The sequence below is a fragment of the Ostrinia furnacalis genome, unplaced genomic scaffold, assembly GCF_004193835.3.
Source record: "Ostrinia furnacalis isolate ACB-3 unplaced genomic scaffold, ASM419383v2 OfSCF5405, whole genome shotgun sequence".
Taxonomy (NCBI): Eukaryota; Metazoa; Arthropoda; class Insecta; order Lepidoptera; family Crambidae; genus Ostrinia; species Ostrinia furnacalis.
In genome coordinates, this window is record NW_021135644.1 from 204,178 (window position 1) to 227,105 (window position 22,928).

Genomic DNA, 22,928 nt, shown 5'->3' on the forward strand with positions numbered 1-22,928 from the left:
AACGTTGTATCATACATGTTTTTTTCATTTATACACACGCAATGTTTTTATTATAAGTAGGTAGTCTTTGTATTGATTAATAGCTATGTGGGACATAGTGTAGTCAACCAATGTTAACCGGTTTCTCCTATTTAGAAATTATGAGAAAAATAGTTCATAGTAATTTTAATGGGAAACAGAGGCAATGCGTGTAAAATACGGAGTGTAATTTTAACAGCAACGCCCGACTCAGGGGGTGATAGTATGCACATGTAAGTAATTACAAGAAATATATAAATATATATTTAACTATTACTGTATTATTATTAACTAGCTTTCCGCCCGCGGCTTCGCCCGCGTGGAATTTTGTCTGTCACAGAAAAACAATATCGCGCGCGTATTTGCTCACCGTTTAGACCTACCCTGGACTACGACAAACATTTTAAAACCAAAATCAGCTCAATCGGCCCAGCCGTTCTCGAGTTTTAATCAGACTAACGAACATCAATTCATTTTTATTTATATAGAAGATAGATTAGTAAAAAAACCCTTGTTCAAATGTATCCTATCCGCGGGCGCCGGCGCTTGTGCCCGCACCACCCCCGCATACCCCGCTACATCGCGGAATGCATGCGGCTGCCGCCCCTAGATAGCGGGAGGAATGACCGATAGCTCGCCCGCGTAATAATACCATAATTTCCAGATTTCATGGATCTTTCCATGAAAACTTAAGGAATTTTTTTTTCGGCATCAGTGTCGTCTACCACCCCTGAGATGGACGTTGTTTTATAAAACCACACCCTGTATTATATGACGTCATCTTCGCTGTTAATTAGTTACAGGCTTTATTTATTCGTTGAAACCAAATAATCTGCAAAAGATACATACTAATTAGTAAAGTTAATTGCACAGTTTAGGTATCCTTATATTATACGTGTCACATTGGCTGCGTTCTGCGAACTAATAAGTACGCAGCCTTTTTTTTTTTCATGTCATGCATAAACAACATTGTCGGTCGCTCGCTATACATAATATATGTTTGTTTAACCGACTTCAACAAAAGGAGGAGGTTCTCAATTCGGTTGGTATATTTTCTTTTAAAAAAAATTCTATGTATGTATGTCATCGGAAAATAACAAGAACCGCAAATTATTCATAGGAAATTGATAAACTTCCGTCAGATTCTAAACGAGAGCTATATTGTATTATACGCCCACATTTAAACTGTTTTCGCGCAAATGTCTTTCGCGCTCATATCTTTTCGCGCAAGTATCCATGCGCGCAAATATCTTTCGCGGTAGTGTCTTTTGCGCTCATGTTGTGGCTCATGTCTTTTCGCGCTAGTGTCTTTCGCGCAAGTGTCCCGATACGAAAACAGTCCACTAAAAAGTATAAAAATAATTACGTTATTTATTTATTTAATTATTTATTCTATCGGAGTCGAATAAGAGCGCGGAGTCGGTGCCAGTCTGCCAAATGCCAAGCTCAAAGCAAGAGCTTAGTTTTTAAGACGGTTTTTTTAAATGTTTTTATGTTTAAATGCGATCTGACCGCGAGAATGCAAACTGCTGACAGACATTATCTGTCTTGCCCGGATCGCTGCCCGATTGCACTGACTGATGCGGAACTTTCAGATCAAGCCTGATTGTGGCAAATCCTTTAATTTTTAACTCCTCCCATGTTCTTCTTATTAATTTCGTTAGGGATCCAATAACAGTTCAACTGTCCCCTGGCACAATTTTAATCGCTTTTATTGCCTTGCCTTGCCACTATACACTTGCACACTTCTGTATTATTACAAGCAATGCTCGCTTGAAGTGTTTTGCTAATATGTTTCTGTAGGAATACCTAACAACGTAGTACGCTTCTTTGTTTTCAGGTAAGGGAACAAAACCTGTTTGAAGTCTTAGTATGGTGCCTCTAGTGGGTAAGTACTTAAGATTTTGTAGGAAATTAAAAGGTTTTAGATTTACCTATGGAACAGCCAGCACAACAGCCAGTTTACGGCGTAACATGGATTCACTTAATGCCACTTAAGTACACAAAATACAAAATTAGGGCGCTCCGATTAAAATTAAAACGAATCCAAATAGGTATCTACACATTGTGGAATGTGGAACTAGCACTGTACTTTATTTTAATGAAATATAAGTTCGGTTGAATACATGAATTTGCATACTAATACAGAAATCAACATTTATCGTGACTATGAGTCAGTCTTATCATTTGGGCAAGATTTTTTGATGACATTTTGAATGTAACGTATTACTCACATTTAAAATTAACAGTACACATTTTATAATTCTTATTGTGTAGAATTTGGTTTACAATGTCACCGTTTAAATTATTTAAAGATTACTCATATACATGTAACTCCCTCATTAATTCAGTCACTATCAATCGAACCGGGAATTTCAGAGCTAAAGAAACTTCTCGAAAATTTACTTAATATTGTCACAAATATTGTGGTAAACCCAAATTCACTGTATCATTTCTATATGTCGCAAACTTCTGCTATGACTGTATGAGATAAAAGATTAATTATTCACATGACCATTCATGAATAGTTCGTTCGTTCGTTCGTTTCAGCCGAAAGACGTCCACTGCTGGACAAAGGCCTCCCCCATTCATGAATAGTAATAGTACTCACATGTAAACTATGATTTCCTATCGCCATCATCAAATGACTGATGCAATTAATTTGCTTGTTTTTTACCCGACTACGGCAAAGCAAAAGGAGGGTTATGATTTTGACAGGCTATGTATGTATGTATGTATGTTCATGTGTACCCTCGTAACTTCTAAACTACTTATCAGAATTCGACAAATGACATATCATTAGAAGCGTCTTAATTGTCCGCTGGTTATAGGCTATATGGGGTTTCACAAAATCTAATGTGGCGCCCTCTAGCGGACAAAACATACAGAGTAAAAAAATAAAGTTAAGATAAATATGCCGTGTTTGGTATCATTTGAAAGCGCTTTACTTGTACATTTTGAATATATGTATATATATTACTAGCATTTGCTTGTGACTTTACCTGTATTCATGGGCTAATTGCATATAATTCACATCTTTTCGTTCATAGCTTCTTTACTACTTATTAGTTCATCAATTTAACTTTTGTTTTCACAAATACACTTTATCACCAAAATAGTACAAATAATAAAAAGTAAAAAAACTAAAACCCAACTACGACAAAAAACGACGCTGAAAAAGTATAAAACAAGATTTTCAGAATACTGAACTGAACAAAGTTGCTAATGTAGTTGCATAGTAATTTTCATGTTTGGAAAGGCGTAGTCACACGTTACATATACCTACCTACCGTAGCACTTTGACAACGTGTGACTGCGGTTTTCCAAACATGAAAATTACTATGCAACTACATTAGCAACTTTGTTCAGTTCAGTATTCTGAAAATCTTGTTTTATACTTTTTCAGCGTCGTTTTTTGTCGTAGTTGGGTTTTAGTTTTTTTACCCTTATACTTCTCAAATTCCGATTTATTTAATAAAGGAAACAAAGAATGATAATTAAGAAATATTTATTGGTAGCAGAAAAAATATTTTCGAAACGCTAAAAAACTAAAGTCCCAAATAATTCCTGGAGTAGTAGAACCGCTCGTAGATATCGTCCCACATGCGGCAGGCCCTCGTGTACGGGAACGGCTGCATCGTCAGCTCCGCGCCGATGTCCAGGACGCGCGGCTCCGCCGAGTCCAGGGGATCCCAGCGCGGGGAAGCATCCGAGGGGGTCGGGTTTCTGCTCAACGTTAAAAATAAATTACGAATTTCCAGTGCATCATCATCATCATCATTTCAACCATAGGACGTCCACTGCTGAACATTGGCCTCCCCCAATGCTTTCCATGTTGATCGATTGGTAGCGGCCTGCGTCCAGCGCTTCCCTGCTTTTGTTTTTTTTTTTTATGTGATAGGAGGCTTCTACCTTTACGATGTCGTCGGTCTACCTTGTGGGTGGATTTCCCACGCTGGGTTTTCCGGTACGCGGCCTCCATTCCAGTTTAGATGACTATAAAAGACCTAAATGACCTGCAGTATAAAGATACTGTATAGGTTTGCTGTCGACACGACATACAAGAAGAAGTATAAAGAAGGTCATTATTTGAATTCACACCATTATGACAAGAAAATCGTCACTTACAAGTGCTTAACAAAATTAGTCCAAAGCCGTAAGATGTTGTCCTGCACTGTGCCGTCAGTGCCCTCCATGGATGATGTCGTCTCCGGGAACAGATAGGCCAGCTCGTCCGAGTGCGCCGCGCCCGCCTTGCGGAGCTGGTGGTCCGCCACCACTCCCGGCTGGCCGGCGTAGGAGAACTGGTAGTAGTACACCGGCAAGTCGGAGGCTGCGTGGAGGCGGGCGCTCCTGTGGATGTGCGCTAGGAAGTACGCGTCTCTGGAAATTACGGATTGGAATACTTTCATCACATTGCTTTGTAAAGTGGCTTTTATTGCATCAATGTTAGCTTCGTAGTGCTAGCCAAACAAAGGAATTGTAGGAAAACCATTACTAAACGACTCGAAATAAGCTACTTCTCTAAAAATTTTGTACCTGTGATAAGCCAGCAGTGCTGCCATGGTAGAATTGTTTTTAAAATAAAGTTCTTTTATCTGTTTCGCTACGGTCTTCAACTCATTCACATTCAGAAATTTAAGTTCTTCGGGTAGGAGCACAGACACATCTCTCGCCATCTTTTTTCGTATGTTATTTTCCCTCAATGCAGATAGAAATATGTAAGCCTCGTCGGTGTTGTAGCCCATGATTAGGGGCACTTTTCTTGCGAGCTTATTCGATAACAAGCGATATGGTGATTCGGGTAACATGCGTTCTTCATTCTTAAATCCTTTCTCGACACATATTCCAAATGGTAAATAGGGAAAATATATTTTATCGGCATTTACAGCCAGATCTTCAGCGCCAGCGTTTAGGAGACTCGTGGTTTCGTCGTTTTCAATCAACATCTGGAGGAGAGACAGTCCGCGGTCTTTAGCGTCATGGTTGAAGGCCCAGGGGCACAGAACGCTGCCACTTTGCATAATCGCTCCGTGAAACAAGTCCTGAGTCATCGGGCTGAGCAGCAGCGCCTCCACCATCGCGGCGCCGAAGCCTTGCCCCGCCACCACCACCTTGTACGGGTTGCCATTGAATGCTGGGATGTTGTCGCGAACCCAACGCAAAGCCATAACCACGTCTTTCACACCAACATTGCCTGGCATCTTCTCTTCGCCTAAGCATAGAAATCCTAAAGGCCCTATCCTGAAAATGTTAATGAATGATGAATCGATTTAGACGGTTTTAGGCTAGTTAATATGTTTTTCAAGTCTCATATGAAGCGTAGGCTATTGGTAATTATTTACTTAATCACCACATTATCTATTACCTGTGACTGACAACCACTACGACGATCCCTTGCTGGACCAGTTTCCCCGGAGAGTACCTCCCGCCGCCCCCCTTGACCCATACAAGCACGGGCCACGAAGCGCCGGAGGTGGGCACGTGGACGTCCAGCTGGAGGCAGTCGTTAACCCTTGAGGTCAGCCCGCATCGGGGCTGCTGCGACTCCCTCATGCCACTCCACGTGGGGGGTATACCGGCTTGCTGAAAAGCTCTGTATTATTCATATTCTTGGTTGATGTAGGAGGAGTACGATATTCGGAAATTGTACGAGTATGACGCCCGTATTCACAAACATTACTGAGGTATCACAGTGCGCGTGGACAAGGTTACACATGAACCAATCACAGAGGTCTATTCAACGCTGTGCGTTCGATTTGTTGCTTCACTTAAGCAAGCATCGTTTGTGAATACGGGAGTGAGTGCCCTGAATACGCTTACCTTGAACCGACCAGTAGTATCGTTCCCACTCGCATATGGGATTCCGTTGTACGAAACATACCCCTGGTGCATCTCGCCGCGGATCCGGCCTTGCGCGGTGATCAACTCGGCCTGCTCTGCAGTCGACACCATCCACAGAACGAAAAATAACTTCAACTCCATGTTACTTGAATTAATCAATTTTGCCCGTCATCATATCGTATGTTCTAGAAATGCACGCTTAGTTTTTTAGCAGCATCGGTTTAACTTTCAATAAAGCAATTCAATGAGCGCTCGGGGGACAGCTAACGATCGCGGAGCGGACATGTCTAACTGAGCATGGCAGACCTGTCATTACACCCCTTTATGCCGCCACAATAGCGAAAAACCATTGCAACACAAAGAACATCGGTATTTCCATTGCAATTCGCTCTAAATATCATATTGGTGCAACTGCATGTTTGTACAGTCAGGGCTAAATCATTTCAGTCATATTTATTATCATAAAATATATTTAGAATCATGGCTAAATAACAAAATTATATTGAAATCGCAGTGAAAGTATTTAAACGATACTTGTAATTTTAACATATCATTTCGCTTATCTGGGAATTCTGGGATACTGCTCAATAGTTTCATTAAATGCTACAACCAGCAACCTTTTATCTTTTCTCCTATTTTAAGTCCGTAAAACGGCTGTAGGTAGCGTTTACGTTATTATCATATTGCTAATCAATCACAAGATCTAAATCATTACGCATTCAGTGTTTGTAGGGCAAAAAAGAATGAGACATGTATAGGCTCCTTAAGAGCATTGGACGATTTGTAAGTACTCATTTAAATTAGTCTATACAAATAAAGATGATTTTGATTTTAAATATTTTTGGCCCAGGTCACCTTAGCGGGTAAATAAATGAAAACAACGTTTTGTTTTGTTGAAATTGTTTTGTCATTAGATTATATCTTAAGCTTATCGACATATTTTAAAGAATCTTAATTAATTTTATAAAAATCACAATACTCATTCAAACATGTAATCATTTTATATGTAATCAAATTCAATGGTTGATGTGAGGTTACAAATTATTCATGACTGCGATTTTTGGTTCACATTTATCAAGTCGTTTACGTAGATGTCAAACAAGTTCCTGGAGTGATGATTTTATAGCCCTACAAGGACAACTCGAAATGTAACTGCGACTAAGTTAACTTTAAACTAAGAAGTTGAGCTCTTAAATAAAAATTATTGCCTCTAAAATTAACAACATTGAAGCAATCCGGTTTGGTTAAGGAAGTTAAAACTATTAATAAAACTAAAAAAACTAAGTATGTAAGTAATAATCATGCCTATACTTATTTGTAGCACTATTTGTACTGACATACTTAAATTACTATTTTTCAGAGATCCATGAACATTATTAAAAATGTTTGACCAAATTACAAAATTATACATTGAATATCGATATTTAAAAGCGTCTGTAGTTTCATATTTTTAATTTTAATGATTATTTCAACCAATTCTTCTGTATAAAATTCAAAATTATGATATTTTTGGTTTAAAAATGATATAAAAGCATCGTCTGACCAGCACGTGGTCACGCATAGCTAAATAATACACACTGTAGGTACACACGATCACACGACTTATTCTATATCTTACGGCTAATGTTTCAGTCAGTCGTACTTATGATAACTATGTTAAGTTTACATTCTGTTGTACATAAGTGCTTTTTGTCCGTCTTATGTGTCTTTTCAACCTTATTAATGTGTTTATTACATTTTGACGATTGATTAAAAACAAAGTTTTGACCATTTTCTTCACGTCAAATATTATGTTTTTTTACAAAGGAACGCAAGTTATGGCTTTTTGATTGATGGGTGCGTGTCATTGGTAGTAATTCCTTACACTCCCCGTAGATCAGTAGTCATCTTGAGGTAGATCGCTGAAGCCTTAACCCTACTTCTTACTCAATAATTACTACTAGCTAGCAAAGAGTTTTAAAGGTCTTAATATAACGTAATACACATTATTTATTAATTAAAATAATTTTGATGAATTTACGCGGTCTTCATTTTTTTTATTAATTTTTTAAGGCTTTATAAGTCTCATATTGATTTTACTTTACTGTTACTGATTGTAATCTGTGGTCTCGTTTACAAATGAATCGTAAATATTACTTAAAGGGCCACCCATTTCGTCCTTGCTAACAACAACAAAATTAGATTTATCTTTGACGACGAAATTTTGTGGACCCGGTGCAAAACTAAGCTATTAGTCACAAATCATAACAATATTACAATACAGTTAATCAGTTATGGCGTGATGTGTCGTTTCAACCCTATGATTTGCGTACTCTAAAAGTTGTTTACATTACAAGTGATTTAACACCGGTGGTACGAATACACGAGTCAGTCGCAAAATAGGGCAGTAGTTCAGCTACTCTCGTCGCCACTTAGCGCGTCAGTTGGCGGCGGCGCGGTGCAGTCCGTCGAAGAAGGCGAGCACGCGCGTCTGCTCCTCGCTCAGAGCGCGCGCCGGCTCCGCGCCGGGCGCCGATATGTCCTTCAGTTGCAGCGGCTGGGTGACCTCGGGCCAGCTGCACGCTGATGCCGGCTCGCTGCCGAACAAAACGTTGACTTCATATCCGAACACCACGTATAATAATAAATACACTTTATTGCACACCAAACAAATAACATAACAGAAGAAAAGGAACACACAAGGTACAATTAGGCGGTCTTATCGCTATGAAGCGTATGTGATCGTGTTCCACAATAACACCGATAAAAATATACACGTCTCCGTGATATTACATTTTTGACTAATATTGCCTCCTATATCAGAAGCTTGCTTACTATAGACCTCATGTCACCTAAAGGGCGATGGAGGGTGCTATGCTTGGAGTTTCCCAGCGTGAAGGAAATAGGGAGATCCACAGGAACAGCAAAGCGACCGACATAGCCCGCAGAATTGCTAAAATCAAGTGGCAGTGAGCGGGCCATATAGCTCATAGAGCTGGGGCAGAAAAGTCCAGAAGATGTTGTGGTGGCAGGCCCCCCACTAGGTGGACCAAAAATCTGGTCCGGTCGTCATGGAAATCCTTTGTCTAGCAGTGGATGTCATTTGGCTGAAACGAGACAATAAGAAGCACTCTTCTTCTTCTTCCTCGGTCCCTCACTGATGAGGATCGCGACCACAGATATTGTTTCTCCACAGACTGCGGTCATAAGCTGTGTGGACCGCACGATGCACACTTCCGCTCACCGTCTTCCTCACCGCGTCCGACCATCTCGTCGGTGCCCTGCCCCGAGCGCGTCTGTCTTCCATTTGTCTCAAGATAATTTGTTTCTCCAGACAATGCCTTTGAAACCGCGTAATGTGTCCAAAGAAACAGAGGGTAAGAAGCAAAGAAAACTTGAATATAGTCACCTGTCCCGCATGAAGTTGACGAGATAGTCGGTCATACGCGCGCGCATCTCGTCGTCGCGGCCGCCCGCGCCCGGCTCGCGCGCCGCCGGCGGGCCCAGCACCGCGTTGGCGCGGAACACATACGTCATGTCCTCGATGTGGCCTGCGCCCTGAAGATACAGCATACATCTTACATTAACTACCTTAAAGTTCAAAATCCGATGGGGAGTTTAGTTCCTTCATGGTAGATTGATCTGCTAAAGATCACCAGACGACGTCATGCTATTAATGACGGTGATCTTCTATGTCATCAACAGCCCTTTACAGTCCACTGCTGGACTATGAGCCTCCTCCACTATGGTGGAGGGATTTGCCATAATCTCCACGCTTGGCAGGCGGGTTGGAGATCGCAGTTTAAAAGATTGATGTTTTTCAGAGAGCGCTGCTGCCCATTCTCTGTTTGTTGTGTAGTCCCTAAGTCGCCTTTTACGACACCCCTTTGACAAATGTATTCTACTCTGCCGTCACCACACGGCGATCTTCTATGTATTGGTACGATTCATCTCGGTCTCCATACAAAAACTTCAACGGTTACTAGTTCTTCGACAGATATAGCGATCATCTGCAATCTGTGGCCTAATTCACGTATTTTGGTTTGACAGTCAAAATCTCGCTGACGTTTAGAAGTCGTCCCATTGAAGAACAAATCCGTATTCACAAGGGTCATATTAGAATTAGGGTGACTTTGTTTAATGTGCCTCTTCTCCTACCCAACAGATATCGCATCTTGGGTATATGTCATCATACCTACTCAGGGTATCCTATATTTGAGGCGTACCTAAGCACTCAAAAAATTACAAAATTGAACGCATTGAACTATCTGAACTAACATCACCTGTCTTAACGAATACTTTATTTAGTACATACCGTAAAGTTGAGCTGCAGCGCCTCCTTGACCGGGCTCCTCTGGCCGGGGTACGCGAAGCGATACAGGTAGGTGCGGCCCGCGGCGGCGCGGCGCTCGGCGAGCTTCATCGCGGGGTAGGCGTAGTACGCGTCCGAGCAGTACGCGATGAAGCGCTCGATGGAGATGGACTCGTTGAAGTATTCGCGCTGGATCGCCGCGATGAGCGACGGCGCGGTGGCGGGCGGCGTCTGGTACGTCAGCTTCGGCGTCAGGAGAACCGCCTCCGTGCCCGCGATCATCTTTTGGGAATGCGTGACAAATAATATGTTTATATATGTACGTAGGTACACACGGCCACAGTTAACTATCTATTTCCGTTTTTGCTCTCGCTCTCATCAAATGGTGATTATTTGCGATTGAACGAGACGACATTACCGACAATGGGCAGTTTGGGCAGTTAACACTGATGCCGATAGTACATCGAAAACCTGTCTGTTCTGGCATAATATACTGTTAGGTGGATCACTCAAACAAGCGACCGCTAATTCAGCTGCCCTTTCCACCGCTGAGAAACTTTTGAATACCAAGCTACTGATTATCCGCCAATAACGCCCAATCAGTGAAGGTAGAGTAGTTCTTTGAAACAGCAATGAATTCAATCAGAAGAATATAAAACAGCTTTAAAGTACAATATCGCTACATTTCTATGAATGACATATACATCATAGAGAAATATAATAATTAAGGGGATCTATCACACGAATGACCTGTTAACTGGCTGTAATAAGATTGGCAAAAGCACAGAAGCCAAATTGTCAGACACGAGTCCTCAAATTACCTTCTCTATATTGATGTCCCGTAGCCGCGGGCGGAAAGTCTCGCACTCGGCGCTGGTAAAACCAATCAAGTGCGGGATATCTCGGCCGCGGCCCTTCGCGATCAACACATCGGGGTCCTCGTCGAGTACGATGACTCCAGGATGCGGCGCCTCCACCACCGGCGCGAACACCGACAGCCCGAACAGCTCCAGTAGTTCGCTGTGTGCCGCCATCAGCGCCGGCAGCGGCGCCGCCACCAGCCGCCGGTGCGCCTCCTCAGGCTCCGCGGGCACGCCGAGCTTGCCGAGCAGGAGGCCGGCGGCCAGCTGCGCGAACGCCGGCGACGTGCTGAAGAACTCGCTGTTGCCGGTGCCGCTGAGCAACGCGACCCTGGAATTGGAAAAATATATCGACTCAATTTTCGTGGCGTGACGTTTTTCAAATTACTCGTTTATTGTAGTCCCGATGTTATCCGATCTCCCTCAGTATCCAGTCAGTATATTAAGTATTTATTTTATTTTTTTGTCACGTGGTAAATACAATAATACAATAGAAGCCTTATATTTTTATTATTATAAAGGTAGCAGGAAGGCGCTGGATGCAAGCCGCCACCAACCGGCCATTGTGGATATCATTGGGGGAGGCCTATATTCAGCAGTGGACTTCCTATGGTTGAAATTATGATGAAACGAAACATTTGTTTTGTTGCGTTCAATACACCCCCCAAGGATTATTGTGCACCCAGTGCAGTAACTTCACTACAGTCACAGATAATACAGGCAGTTACATTTTCTGCTTTCCCCATTCGACACTACAGTTCCCTACATTTTATTAGGGGCTAGCTTAATCCTCAAGTGCTGAGCTCTTAGGGCTACATTTCACCGGGACACCATGAGACGGCGCAACCAGTCGCCGCTACCAACAAAATGTATACAGCTCTATAGAGAGTTACTCACCTGGTGTCCGTTTGGTTGCACAAAGCTGCTGTGTACATTTTGTTGGTAGCGGCGACTGGTTGCGCCGCCGGTGAAATATAGCCCTTAGGGACCAGCTCACTCCTCAAATGCTGAGCTCACCTTTGGAACAACCCACCACCACCCATGGCCATGCCAACCTTGCGGTTATAACTGGCCGAATCGCGGGAGATGCGCGCGGAACTGCGTCTGCCGTAGCAGGTTGCACTCTGCCGCGCGCAACGCTTGACTCCCTACAAATTCTTTGATCTAATTCCTTGTCCCTATATATGCTACTTTCCCCGTTCTGGGGCTGCGACTATCACAATACAGGTGGCACCCTATGGCGCCGAACTGTCCGGTGCTGTCCTCCTCACATGCCACTTGTACGCGAACGCCTTGAGCCGTTTGAAGTAAGAAGTTCACCTTTGGAACAGTCCCTTGGCGGCGGGCGACAGCGCGAGCAGATGGGCCAGCGCAGCGCCGGCGCTCTGCCCCGCCAGCGTGACGCGCGCGGGGTCGCCGCCGAAGCGCCGCGCGTTGGCGCGCACCCAGCGCAGCAGCGTCACGCAGTCGCGCAGTCCGTTGTTGCCGGGCACGCTCGCCGAGCCCAGCGATAGGAAACCGAACACGTTCAATCTGGAACGACCATTGGATTCAAAGATTATTTTATTCACCGAGATAATGTGGTACAAAAAATATGTGGTCTTAAATTAAAAAGATGGTGCAGCTTATCTCACCAGCACAGCTGGCATGTGAATTTGTGCATAAAAATCATTATTATAAATTACAATAATTATAATTATTATATTGGTATGTCAATAAATTTAATTATTCAATAATATTAATTATAATAATCTTACTTCAATAAATTAAATTAGATGTCAAATTGTTTATTGTAATTTATATGTCAAATAATCCTCAACTGAATAAAAACATTTTTCATATAAGAAATTATAGGTACAGTTTCTTAAACAGATTTCCATTAAGGTCTTTTATTTGGTTAGGTAATTTATTATAAATAGTAACAGCCATAATGTGCGAGTTACGACCGCATAGTCCAGTTTTGACCACTGAGTGCGCTAGTTTATTTTTATGTATTCCGCTAAACTTGTACACATCTTCAAATTTAGAAAACAAGTTGGGATGAGTTTAATTTACACAATTCGAAGATATATTATAAGAAACATGTAATCTTTCATTTGGTAGCAGACTGCAATCAAACGCCCTTCGAGCTCAGAACTTCCGATGTTCAATAATCTGCGAGCACATTACTAAATATCTACCTACTTGTTATTAGCATTACTAACACTAGATTAAAATTATCATATTACTAACACCTATGGATCTATGTCTGCAATAAACGTTTTATTATTTATATTCATTTGTAGCAAAATTATCTTAATACTACTTACGAGTACCTATCTATTTCGTATTACACGTGTAACCCATAAACTTAACGTGCGAACTGACAAAAACATTGGCGTTACGATTAACACCACCATTAGACGACGCCCGTGGCAACCGGTGGCTGAAGGTCGCTCACACACAAGGAGTATACAGTGTGTCTTATATCATTGATCAAACTGTGCAATAATTTTGATATGTGCTCATTATATTGCATCTAAGATTCGACCGCTAGCAAAAATAACGCTCTTCCTTTAAGATTCCAATCAGGGACGTGCTAGGTAAGCAGAAAATCGATGTTTATTGAATGAATCAGTTAAATTTTGCATTTTCTGAGCACATTACGTTTATCCCATGATTAAATTAATACGTAGTTTGTTTAGTTTGATCCCATAGTTTAGTACATTCGCTTTTTAAATGTAGAATTAAAATACCCAGCCTGTATTTAACTTGTAACCTGCGCTACGATTAAGGTGCGCGGGCGTCGAAATCGCGAGCTCGCAGCGCCGTGCTGCGGGGCCTGCGGGTCAACCGGTTCTGACTTCTGGCCCATGATGATTAATGTGTCTAATGACACTATTTGTCATACTGTAAACTGTTTTATAGGCATAAGAACGGCACGCATAAACTCAACGTTATTGTAGCGTTGCAATTTTGGCTGTTTTCACAAATTGATATTTCTTCTCGATATTTGGATTTAGGATACCACTAGCTATAGCATTATCTCGTTTATGTAGCATAAATAAATACGAATGAAACGCTATTGCTGCTAAATATTAAACACATAAAGCATCCGGCTTTACATATTTAGGAATGAACTCGCAGTTTTGAAGGTGGTCCGCTTCATTGTAATTTCAATTGATATATTGCCTGTCTAAGAGATAAATAAGATCCGCCGAAAGCAACTAAATTGAGTTTTTAAGATTTTGTTACACGAGCATTGATGATAAATTATTTAAATTTACATCAGTCTCCGCAAGCCAACCGGATTATCTGGAGCATTTATTTCAGAAATCCATAACATACAGAAGTAATTTTGTCTCGTCGTAAAATGTGACATTGGCTGGTAATAAAAAATCAAAATCAAAAATATTTATTCAGTTTAGACCACAAGTGGCACTTATGAACGTCAATAGAAAATAATAAAAAAAGAAAAGGTAGCCCTTATGGGGCACTTTACATGTCTCCTTATCTTTTGGGCCCTACCAACGCTTCGAGACAAACATATGGCAAGATAAGTGCTGAGAAGAAAAACTGGAACTGGAAACTTCCATTGGAAACTTGGAACTGTAAACTTCCAAGGTAAAATAATAAAACATTCGTCGTGATTTAGGAAAAGCTCACCTGTAGTTGAAGGTGATGACGATGACACCCTTGTTGACCAGGTACTCCGGGCCGTAGAGGTCTGTGTCGCCGGAGCCGAATGCGAACCCGCCGCCGTGGATGAACACGAGGATCGGGAGGCCGGAGCGGTTGGCGACGACGTCATCAGAAGCGGAGGGCGGCGGCAGCGCGGCCAGCGGCGCGTGCACGTTGGCGTGGATACAAGCCTCGCTCATGCCGCCCGCGTGCGTCTGTAGGCCCTGGTACACCACGTCGGACTGCGGGCACACGGGGCCTTCAGCCGTCGCGTTCAGCACGCCAGTCCAGCTGTCTACTTGTTGGAGCTCCTGGAAACGATGAAGAATATTTTGGAATTTTGTTTGATCATCTTTGACCTGCGCCAGTTGACACGCTAATCTTTAGTGTGTGAAAGAAAGAAACATTGCAACGGGACTTCATACTAGCACAGCTACTAACAGTAGCACAAGAAATCGCGAAGAAAGAGCAGCAAACATCACACTGAGCAGTTCCACCTTGGCGCAATGCCGATACCAGTTTATATCATGGCCCACGGTTACGAAAGCCAGGTGATGTGATGACTGACGAGGTACCACATCCCTGATGAGCACATTAACAGTTAGCAATGTATAACCACAGAATAAGTAATAGTACAGGTACAGAAGGATTACTCCGCAAGACGATTTAAATAAATGCGAGTCTTGCTACGACGCGATACAGTGGAATTCAGCTCGCACAGCACTACGTACCTACAATTTTATTCACCTACAAGTTTTGTCTCTTTCTATCGCGTGCCTCTGAACTCTTCTTACGCTGTTAGGGTTGCTGTCTAGTAAAAAAATAATTAATCTACTTATTTGTAATGAGGTACGTATGTAGGTAAGTATGCATTCATTATGGAAAACCTTCATAGTAGGTTAGGTTCCTATACTATCCTAAGAATTATTGATTTCCTACATGGCCAACATACCTTTCAGCATCTTTGGGAAGCGAAAAAAAAAGATAAATCCGGTAGATTACTTTTCGAATTTAAACACCCGAACGCCGCACAATATTTCTTTCTCTTTATGTCCACCTTCATAGTAGGTTAGGTTCCTATACTATCCTAAGAATTATTGATTTCCTACATGGCCAACATACCTTTCAGCATCTTTGGGAAGCGAAAAAAAAAGATAAATCCGGTAGATTACTTTTCGAATTTAAACACCCGAACGCCGCACAATATTTCTTTCTCTTTATGTCCACTTTTAAATAATACTTCGATCATAGAATTATAATCATACTACAACGCATGCCAGCGTCCTGACGAGCGCGCGCGTGACACTCGACTGATATAATACCCGCCGGCGGGGCGCTTCGCTGTAGGTAATTATCGGATGTACCGCGCGGAGTGAGCCAGGCCTGGTATAACAATATTGTCTGGTTGCTGAGCACGTATAATTTTGTCCATTGACCCCAAGCTACCCATTCTTATCGCTCGCGCGTAATTATATTGCTGTCACGACTGTGCGACGGGCGCCCGCAGTGAGTGTGCGAGCGCAACAGCAACATAATTACGCGCGAGCGATAAGGATGGGTAGCTTGGGGTCATTGGACAAAATTCTACGTGCTCAGAGACCGGGCTTTAGCTGTGAATAGTCACCTGAAACCGCAGCTCGCCCAGCGGCTGCTTGGCGTAGGGCACGCCGCGGAAGCTGGCGTAGGGCGCGCCGGCCGCGTCGATGCGGCGCGCGCCGCACACCCATCCGCCCTGCGTGCGCGCAGCTACTCCACAACCACGTAACTCCGGCTCGGGGGCGGCGCTGACCACGGCTGCTGAACGACAGTGCCATTATTAACCTTATTTTTAACCGACTCAAAAAAGGAGGAGGCACGTATATCGTTTTTCAAAAGTTTTCTTAAGTTATTCGAGTATTTGCTCCTGGAAATCATCAGCTCATCAATATGAGATGGTAAAACTCCTTAATGCTTAGGAGTTGGAGGATAATTCTTTTCATTTTATATAGTTTCTAAAGTTATTCAAGTGTTTGTCATTCATCTCATCATGATGAACTGGTCATGGTACGTACAACTCCTTAACGCTTAGGAGTTGGAGGATAATTCTTTAAATATTATAGGTACAAATAGACCAACTGTTGTATTCTTTCATGTTTTTAAGGTGGGCTGACGGTTTAAGGTCTTTTTAGGTTGCCGATATGGTAACCTGTATTTTGTAGGGAATATTATTTTACACTTGACATGAAGAATATAGTCTCAATGTACTGCCTACCTTCAGTGGTAAGATCAAGTTAACTAAAAAGCAAGAAATAAGTTAATTTTTATAAAAATAAATAAAACCGACTCCAAAAAACATACCCTAAAAAGTAGAAAAATAATTAGTAATCTTATTTATTAGGACGAATTAATATTTATGTATACCATGATTGATACTTTGGAGTCGGTTTTTTTTATATGGCTATGCTTGGTGTTTCTTTGCGAGATCGAATCAGAAATGAGGAGATCCGTAAACGAACCAAAGTCGCTGACATAGCCCGACGTATTAGCAAGCTGAAGTGGCAATGGGCAGGGCACATAGTACGCAGAACTGACGGCCGATGGGGCAGAAAGGTTCTGGAATGGAGGCCGCGTACCGGAAAACGCAGCGTGGGACGTCCACCTACAAGGTGGACCGACGACATCGTAAAGGTAGCAGGGAAGCGCTGGACGCAGGCCGCTACCAATCGATCAACATGGAAAGCATTGGGGGAGGCCTATGTTCAGCAGTGGACGTCCTGTGGCTGAAATGATGATGATGATGATGATGAACTTTTAAATCTAAAGTAGTAATTATTATTATAACGACTGTCCATTCGCGAATTAGGTATGGGCCTAAGCTTCCTACTAATATTATAAATGCGAAAGTTTGGATGTCTGGATGTTTGTTACTCTTTCACGCAAAAACTGCTGAACGGATTTTGATGAAACTTTACAGTGTTATTCTTTATAAGCCAGAATAATACTAGGCTATAATTTATGACGATATGTGACACAAACTAAATTTCACGCGGGTGAAGCCGCGGGCAAAAGCTAGTTTATCCATATTTAAACCTTCCTCGATAAAACCTTATTTTTTATTCATGTAGTATCAAAATCCAATCGTGTCTGAAAATGCATCAAAATGCATGAATGCTTTTAGAAGTCCATTAATTATAGACAGTTGTTGTGTAGTTCATAATATACTTAATTATAAGTTGTCTTCAGGGTAGTCTTTATTTAGAACACACGATCCAATTTAGAATTTTAAGTTTTATTTTTATTTCTGATCTGCATAATGTAGCTGAATAAAAAACTGTTGCACAAAATTTTGCTATGAAGATTAAAAAAAACTCATTTATCCCTCACTCATAATATTAATTAAGAGTCATAGGTCGCAATTAACGGTAGATTACTTTAATGTAAACAAATAGCGGTCATGTGAGTAATAAACTTTTAATAAAATTATGATTTTGTTGCTAACAAAAATTTCAATACACTGTTTCAAGTTTTACAACACAAAACTTCAATAACTTATAAAAAATGTTGGTAAACATTTCATTATGAAGTAGCAAGGACAATGTTCGTTCTCCATACATTGTTCGCCTAAGAACCAACAATTTTGACATATTACTACCCGAAAGCGAAATAATACGATTCTGTGTGTAAGAACAATGATTCCTGATGGACACTTGCCATAAAATTAATGATTAAGAATATTAAATCACAGCGATTTTATAATATGTCGTTTATGACAACATGGCGTCTAATGTATTGTGTGAATGTATGAACACCGATTCGCGAAAAATGTTTTGTATTGTCGTCACGCCGAGTCGCAGCCAAATAGTATAAAATAATAGAGAACAAGTTTTAGAAATACAACTCGGCATTCCACTTTNTGATGATGAACTTTTAAATCTAAAGTAGTAATTATTATTATAACGACTGTCCATTCGCGAATTAGGTATGGGCCTAAGCTTCCTACTAATATTATAAATGCGAAAGTTTGGATGTCTGGATGTTTGTTACTCTTTCACGCAAAAACTGCTGAACGGATTTTGATGAAACTTTACAGTGTTATTCTTTATAAGCCAGAATAATACTAGGCTATAATTTATGACGATATGTGACACAAACTAAATTTCACGCGGGTGAAGCCGCGGGCAAAAGCTAGTTTATCCATATTTAAACCTTCCTCGATAAAACCTTATTTTTTATTCATGTAGTATCAAAATCCAATCGTGTCTGAAAATGCATCAAAATGCATGAATGCTTTTAGAAGTCCATTAATTATAGACAGTTGTTGTGTAGTTCATAATATACTTAATTATAAGTTGTCTTCAGGGTAGTCTTTATTTAGAACACACGATCCAATTTAGAATTTTAAGTTTTATTTTTATTTCTGATCTGCATAATGTAGCTGAATAAAAAACTGTTGCACAAAATTTTGCTATGAAGATTAAAAAAAACTCATTTATCCCTCACTCATAATATTAATTAAGAGTCATAGGTCGCAATTAACGGTAGATTACTTTAATGTAAACAAATAGCGGTCATGTGAGTAATAAACTTTTAATAAAATTATGATTTTGTTGCTAACAAAAATTTCAATACACTGTTTCAAGTTTTACAACACAAAACTTCAATAACTTATAAAAAATGTTGGTAAACATTTCATTATGAAGTAGCAAGGACAATGNTTATTTAATTTTTCAATGCTTAAGTGTCCATTAGAACGAAAGGGTGCTTAATGTATTAAAAAAAATAGAAAATAATTATGATGGGTTAATGTTTTTGGGCGGTTTTTTAGGCGGTTTCTGACAATGTCCTTTGTTTAAAGGTGAAGAATTACATTCTCGAAACCTAAATTGCTGACCAATTTAAAAAAAATGGTTTAATTAAAACTATCAGATAGTAAACCGTCAAAAAATGATCAACCAATTCACTGCATTATAAAAATCTTAAGAAGTAAGCTGAAAAAATTTGCCCCCTGAAAGCTATTTTCATTTTGTAACCAAATGTTCGAGTATGTATTTATGCCCGTTACAATCGGTTAGATCTTAGATACATAAATACATAATTAGTTTTGTTTAACGTTTACGTATTCCAGATATTTTAAATATTAGCATACCTTCATTATTATTTAAAAACTTCTTGCTCGTTTCTATCAACTTATTATTTTTAACGTAAGCAAGTACTTACTGTTGTAATTTTCATCGAATTTAAGTTTTCTAAAACATTTAACTCTATCGTCGTACACTCGTCTAGATTTCAGCGTAAAAATACTAACGCAATTACGTTAATCGCACCGTGAAATTGGCGAATGTTTGTGTAACTGCAAACTTATCACGTGTTCGTGTACTTAATAGTTTTCCACCGTATCACAGCACTTTTCACATAATTTGGTTCACAAGCGTGCGTGAAAGTTTCGTACTCACCTCCGCAGAGCAAGTAGGCTGCGAGAGCGCGCGAGACGGTGTGGGCGGGCATGGTTGGCGCGAGACTGGCGGCGCCGGGGCCCGCGCGGCCTTAAGTACCGGCCCGCGCCGACCACTGCCACCAACCCCTTGGATTTGGCACCCCCTCAATAATTTTCCTTTTTAAGGTTCCGTAGTCCTGACAAGGAACTCTTATAGTTTCGTCATGTCTGTCTTTCCGTCCGAGGTTTTGCTTGGAAACTATTGGCACTAAAGAGCTGTAATTTTGTGGAGGTATGTATATTAGTCACGCCGACAAAACGGTAGGATAAAAGTAAAAAAAATAATATAGGGTAGCTCCCCTACATGTAAAGGAGATGATTTTTTTTTCATCTTCTACCCCATGTGATGTATCGTTGGATTGGATAGATCTTTTAAAATGACTTAGGGGTTCCTAAGACTATTTCTCGACTAGCATGCTACATTATTACAAAGAGGCACGTTACAAAGGGTCTTATTATTTGTGCAATTTCAAGCACTTTGTTCCTGAATTTTTTCTTCAATTTATCATCGTCTTGTTATTTACACATTAAGTGAGATGTTTCTCTTGAATCCTAAGATTTAACCAGAATGTTAAGACAACTTGCTGTCCTAGTAAAATATGTTTTCTTTCCGTTTACAATATCCTCTTAACCCCCATAAAATCAGTCTATAGGTTTTTTTTTTAAGATTATTAGCAATTTGTATTGCCCAAATTACTAATAGTCCCATTAGCCCCTCGTGTTAAGCTAAATAAGCTTGTGTTACGAGTTTACGAGTGGGCTCACCACAATAGCTGAGCGGCGGTGGGATTCGAACCCGCGTTCCTCGAATCTCGAGTCGGCCACTCCGACCCTTTCACCGTCCGTTCGAAGTTAGGACACAAGTTAGGTTTTGCGATTTTGCAAATAATTTTGTCGTGTAACCTGTTAGAGGTTTTTTCAACCGACTGTATTGCGTACTTACATTAATCAAGTCAAAACAATTCTATTTTAATACATTTAAACAGCCATATCACAGTGGGTAGTGTGGGTACAACATTCTTTACTTATCTAAAAATGGAATTTGCTCTAGTGTAACAATAAATAAATAAATCTTTATTTTACTCACACAAAAATCGAACAGAGTTACATAGTGAATGTATAAGATACGTTTGATGTTCTCGTGTGAGTCTGATGCCTATGCTAGGTATTTATTATACCTGTATTACAGGTCATCAGGCTCCCACCACCTCAGGTCACTAAGTAAGTATCTTCTATGTGCCTAACAATCAGCTTTTCACTTTTCAACCTTGGTGTGGCCGCGATTAAACACAAGAGCCCTAATCTGGGGGCACGGCAGTGCCCCCACCAAGTCGAGCAAAAAAGCGGCACGGCCGTACCATCCTTTTCTCGAAGCAATTCAGGCCATTTTCGACCGCCTGTAACTTCGTTGTGGATAAAACTAGAAGGCTGAATTTTCATTAGCTATGTAGGCATTGTAAAGACACGGTATATTTAAAATTTCATTCAATTTGAACTAGTAGTTTAAGAATTATAACGGGTCAAAGTTACTTAATTTTGTCACTCACTGACTCACTGACTCACTGACTGACTCACCGATCATCAAAATTCTAAGGCACTTCTAGCAGACCTAGAAGCTTCAAATTTGGAATATAAGTAGTGTTTGGTGTATGAATCAAGGAAAAACTAAAATATTTGGGGGCACGGTAGTGCAACCGCCAAGTCGAGTAAAATTTTTCAATTTCGGTCCAGTTTTCTAGATACATAACTGCTGTCTACAAAATACAAAAAGAAAAAAGATCCCATCAAAAACAATACTTGTCAAAAAAACCAAGTCTCGCAACTCAGTTGTTCTACGGTAAAAAGTTGTGAGATCCATGTAATACCAAGTCCAGGCCAGGAAATCTTTAACGTTTTACATAAATATATTGACTTGGCCATCGCATGAAAACACGTGTAAATTAAATTATTTAGTGCGATGGCCAAGTCAATAATTTATGTAAAACGTTAAAGATTTCCTGGCCTGGACTTGGTATTACATGGATCTCACAACTTTTTACCGTAGAACAACTGAGTTGCGAGACTTGGTTTTTTTGACAAGTATTGTTTTTGATGGGATACTTGTTATTTATTCAATCATCCAACATGTCCGAAAACGGGTTATTCCGTATAACCACATCTAAAACTGAAATACCGGTGAGCAAGAGAATTAGCGTGCATAATAAAAATAAGTCTACCAGGGTCTTGGCCCATTTTTAGCTTGGCCCACGGGCCAAGTCGCTGAATTTAATTTTGAAATATTTTTTCTTCCAGCAACTGGGCTCTAAGATTCTAGATATTTTTTTTTGTTGATTTAGTGCTTAATTTATTAATATGCAAATTGAAGGTGGGCCCAGTTGCCACAAGAAAAAAAATTAAATAAAGTTTATTTAAAATTTACTTTGAGAAACAACTCAATTCGCTAATAAATTTTAATAACGGTAAAAAAATGTTTAAAAATTCAATCTAGCGACGCGACGCTGGAAGACTCGCAACAAGTGCAGACAACAAAGTATTATTTTCCGTCATTGTGTCATGCCTGCACAATAACCAAGGTATTTTCGTTGTTCTGAAGTGTCCTAAAATGACATGTCAGTGCCAAAGCCAAGGCCGTCCGCGGCACGTGTAAGCCGGCGGCACATATAGCAAGTGTGGTGTTGCTGGAAATGTGAAAGGAAGAAAACTTATTTATTTATTTGTACACCCTTATTATGACGAAGTCCAAACTTAATGCAATAGTGAAGTCATGCGAAACATGCACGAC

The 22,928-nt window shown here is 40.5% G+C and overlaps 3 protein-coding genes across 6 annotated transcripts in view; 1 reads left to right on the top strand and 2 right to left on the bottom strand.

Moving 5' to 3' along the window:
• Positions 1-22,928, top strand: part of PKD (serine/threonine-protein kinase D3) — a 119,714-nt gene that overhangs the window by 56,339 nt on the left and 40,447 nt on the right. The window lies entirely within an intron of this gene.
• LOC114361126 (acetylcholinesterase-like) lies at positions 3,516-6,278 on the bottom strand. Its single transcript, XM_028316072.1, has 5 exons — positions 5,842-6,278; positions 5,387-5,604; positions 4,558-5,262; positions 4,147-4,401; positions 3,516-3,744 (listed from the first exon to the last, which is right to left on the bottom strand). The coding sequence occupies exons 1-5, from the start codon at positions 6,001-6,003 to the stop codon at positions 3,567-3,569; spliced, it is 1,518 nt and encodes a 505-aa protein (XP_028171873.1). The 5' UTR covers positions 6,004-6,278; the 3' UTR covers positions 3,516-3,566.
• jhe1 (juvenile hormone esterase 1) lies at positions 6,752-20,325 on the bottom strand. 2 transcript variants are annotated; one of them, XM_028316063.1, is made up of 8 exons: positions 20,106-20,325; positions 16,298-16,467; positions 14,659-14,984; positions 12,334-12,546; positions 10,975-11,344; positions 10,157-10,435; positions 9,251-9,399; positions 6,752-8,438 (listed from the first exon to the last, which is right to left on the bottom strand). In XM_028316063.1, exons 1-8 carry the CDS (start codon positions 20,155-20,157, stop codon positions 8,282-8,284), a joined length of 1,716 nt encoding a protein of 571 aa, XP_028171864.1. In that variant the 5' UTR covers positions 20,158-20,325; the 3' UTR covers positions 6,752-8,281. The 2 variants fall into 2 exon arrangements, with proteins under 2 accessions (XP_028171864.1, XP_028171863.1); XM_028316062.1 differs by having other exon boundaries at positions 16,298-16,470.

Excerpts from the sequence above, each read along its gene's own strand:
- LOC114361126 (XM_028316072.1), bottom strand. The coding sequence starts at position 6,003 with ATGGAGTTGAAGTTATTTTTCGTTCTGTGGATGGTGTCGACTGCAGAG. Across the intron at positions 5,605-5,841 it reads ATACTACTGGTCGGTTCAAG|CAAGCCGGTATACCCCCCAC; the intron begins GTAAGCGTATTC and ends AGAGCTTTTCAG. Across the intron at positions 3,745-4,146 it reads ACTAATTTTGTTAAGCACTT|AAACCCGACCCCCTCGGATG; the intron begins GTAAGTGACGAT and ends AACGTTGAGCAG.
- jhe1 (XM_028316062.1), bottom strand. The coding sequence starts at position 20,157 with ATGCCCGCCCACACCGTCTCGCGCGCTCTCGCAGCCTACTTGCTCTGC. Across the intron at positions 12,547-14,658 it reads GTCATCACCTTCAACTACAG|ATTGAACGTGTTCGGTTTCC; the intron begins GTGAGCTTTTCC and ends TGGTCGTTCCAG. Across the intron at positions 8,439-9,250 it reads GTCAACTTCATGCGGGACAG|CGAGCCGGCATCAGCGTGCA; the intron begins GTGACTATATTC and ends TTTGTTCGGCAG.